Raw genomic sequence first — 2,487 nt, forward strand, 5'->3', positions numbered from 1 at the left:
TAAAACTCCCCAAAAACAAAATTCCAGGAACTAACTGCTTCACAGATAAATTCTACCAAACATTTAAAGAATAGTTAGTACCTATTCTTCTGAAACTATTCCAAAATATAGAAGATGAAGAAAAACTGCTAAATTCATCATATGAGGCCAGCATTACCCTAACACCCAAAACAGATAACACCACAGAAAAAGAGAACTACAGAGCTGCCATCTTGCGTCCCCGCGTGTGTGCGCCTAATCTCAGCTGGTCCACCCGAGACCCCCTGAGCGCCTACCCTAGTCCCCCGCGCGGTCCCATTTCCGCTCCAACAAGATGAAAGAAACTATCATGAACCAGGAGAAACTCGCCAAACTGCAAGCACAAGTGCGCATTGGTGGGAAAGGAACTGCTCGCCAAAAGAAGAAGGTGGTTCATAGAACAGCTACAGCAGATGATAAAAAACTTCAGTTCTCCTTAAAGAAGTTAGGAGTAAACAATATCTCTGGTATTGAAGAAGTGAATATGTTCACAAACCAAGGAACAGTGATCCACTTTAACAACCCTAAAGTTCAGGCATCCCTGGCTGCGAACACTTTCACCATTACAGGCCATGCTGAGACAAAGCAGCTGACAGAAATGTTACCCAGTATCTTAAACCAACTTGGTGCAGACAGTCTGACTAGTTTAAGAAGGCTGGCTGAAGCTCTGCCCAAACAATCTGTGGATGGAAAGGCACCACTTGCTACCGGAGAGGATGATGATGATGAAGTTCCAGATCTTGTGGAGAATTTTGATGAAGCTTCCAAGAATGAAGCAAACTGAATTGAGTCAACTTCTGAAGAAGATAAAACTTGAAGAAGTTACTGGGAGCTGCTATTTTATATTATGACTGCTTTTTAAAAATTTTGTTCATGGATCTGATAAAATCTAGATCTCTAATATTTTTAAGCCCAAGCCCCTTGGACACTGCAGCTCTTTTCAGTTTTTGCTTATACACAATTCATTCTTTGCAGCTAATTAAGCTGAAGAAGCCTGGGAATAAAGTTTGAAACAAGATTAATAAAAAAAAAAAAAAAAAAGAAAGAAAAAGAGAACTACAGGCCAACATATCTGATGAACATAGATGCAAAGTCCTCAACAAAATATTAGCAAAAAAAAAAAAAAATCCAACAATACATTAAAAAAATCATTCTCCATGATCAAGTGGGATTTATTCCTGGGATGTAAGGATGGTTCAATATTTGCAAATCAATCAGTGTGATACAGCACATCAGTAAGAGAAAAGATAAAAATCTAATGATCATCTCAATAGATGCAAAGAAGACGTGAAAAAATCAACATACATTCATGATAAAAACCCTCAACAAAGTAGGTTTAGAGGGAACATGCCTCAACATAATAAAGGCCTTATATGAAAAACCCACATCTAACGTGCTCAATGGTGAAAATCTGAGAGCTTTTCCTTTAAGTCAGAAAAAAATCAAGGATGCCCACTCTCACCACTTTTATTCAACATAGTACTGGAAGTCCTGGCCACAGCAATCAGACAAGAATAAGGAATAAAAGGCATCCAGACTGGTAAGGAAGTAGTAAAAGATTTACTATTTGCAGATAACATACTATATGTAGGAAACCCTAAAGACTACCAAAAAACTACTAGAACTGATAAATGAATTTAGTAAGGTCACAGGACACAAAATCAATGTAGAGAAATAAGTTGTATTTCAATAATGAAGCATCAGAAAGAGAAATTAAGAAAACAATCCCATTTTAAATTGCACCAAAAATAATAAACTACCTAGGAATAAAGTTAACCAAAGAGGTGAAAGACCTATACTCTGAAAACTATAAAACACTGATGAAAGAAACTGAAGACAACACAAATGAAGACAATCCATGTTCATGGATTGGAAGAACAAATATTGTTAATTATCTATACTACCCAAAATAATCTGCAGATTTAATACAATCCCTATCAAAATACCAACAGCATTTTTCACAGAACTAGAACAAATAATTCTAAAATTTGTATGTAACCACAAAATACCACAAATAGCCAAAGCAATCTTGATAAAGAAAAACAAAGCTGGAGGTATCACAATTCCAGACTTTGCATTATACTACAAATTTGTAGTAATCAAAACAGTATGGTACTGGTACAAAAACAGACACATAGATCAATGGAATAGAATAGAAATCCCAGAAATAAACCACAATTATATGGTCAATTAATGTTCAACAGAGGAGGCAAGAATATTCAATGGGGAAAAGATAGTCTCTTCAACAAATGGTGCTGAGAAAAACTGGACAGGTACATGCAAAGGATTGTAACTGGACCACTTTCTTACATCATACACAAAAACAAACCAAAAATGGATTCAGGACCTAAATGTGAAACCTGAAACCATAGTATGGAAGTTCCTCAAAAGATTAAAAATAGAACTACCCTATGATCCAGTAATCACACTACAGGGTATTTACCTATAGAATATGAAAACACTAATTTA

The 2,487-nt window shown here is 35.9% G+C and overlaps 1 protein-coding gene across 1 annotated transcript; it reads left to right on the plus strand.

The window, feature by feature from the left end:
- Window positions 1–203: 203 nt before the first annotated feature.
- LOC115501451 (transcription factor BTF3-like) lies at window positions 204–1,059 on the plus strand. Its single transcript, XM_032591168.1, has one exon. The coding sequence runs from the start codon at window positions 314–316 to the stop codon at window positions 800–802; it is 489 nt and encodes a 162-aa protein (XP_032447059.1). The 5' UTR covers window positions 204–313; the 3' UTR covers window positions 803–1,059.
- The last annotated feature ends 1,428 nt before the right edge of the window (window positions 1,060–2,487 follow it).

This window comes from Lynx canadensis, chromosome E1 (genome assembly GCF_007474595.2).
Source record: "Lynx canadensis isolate LIC74 chromosome E1, mLynCan4.pri.v2, whole genome shotgun sequence".
Taxonomy (NCBI): domain Eukaryota; kingdom Metazoa; phylum Chordata; class Mammalia; order Carnivora; family Felidae; genus Lynx; species Lynx canadensis.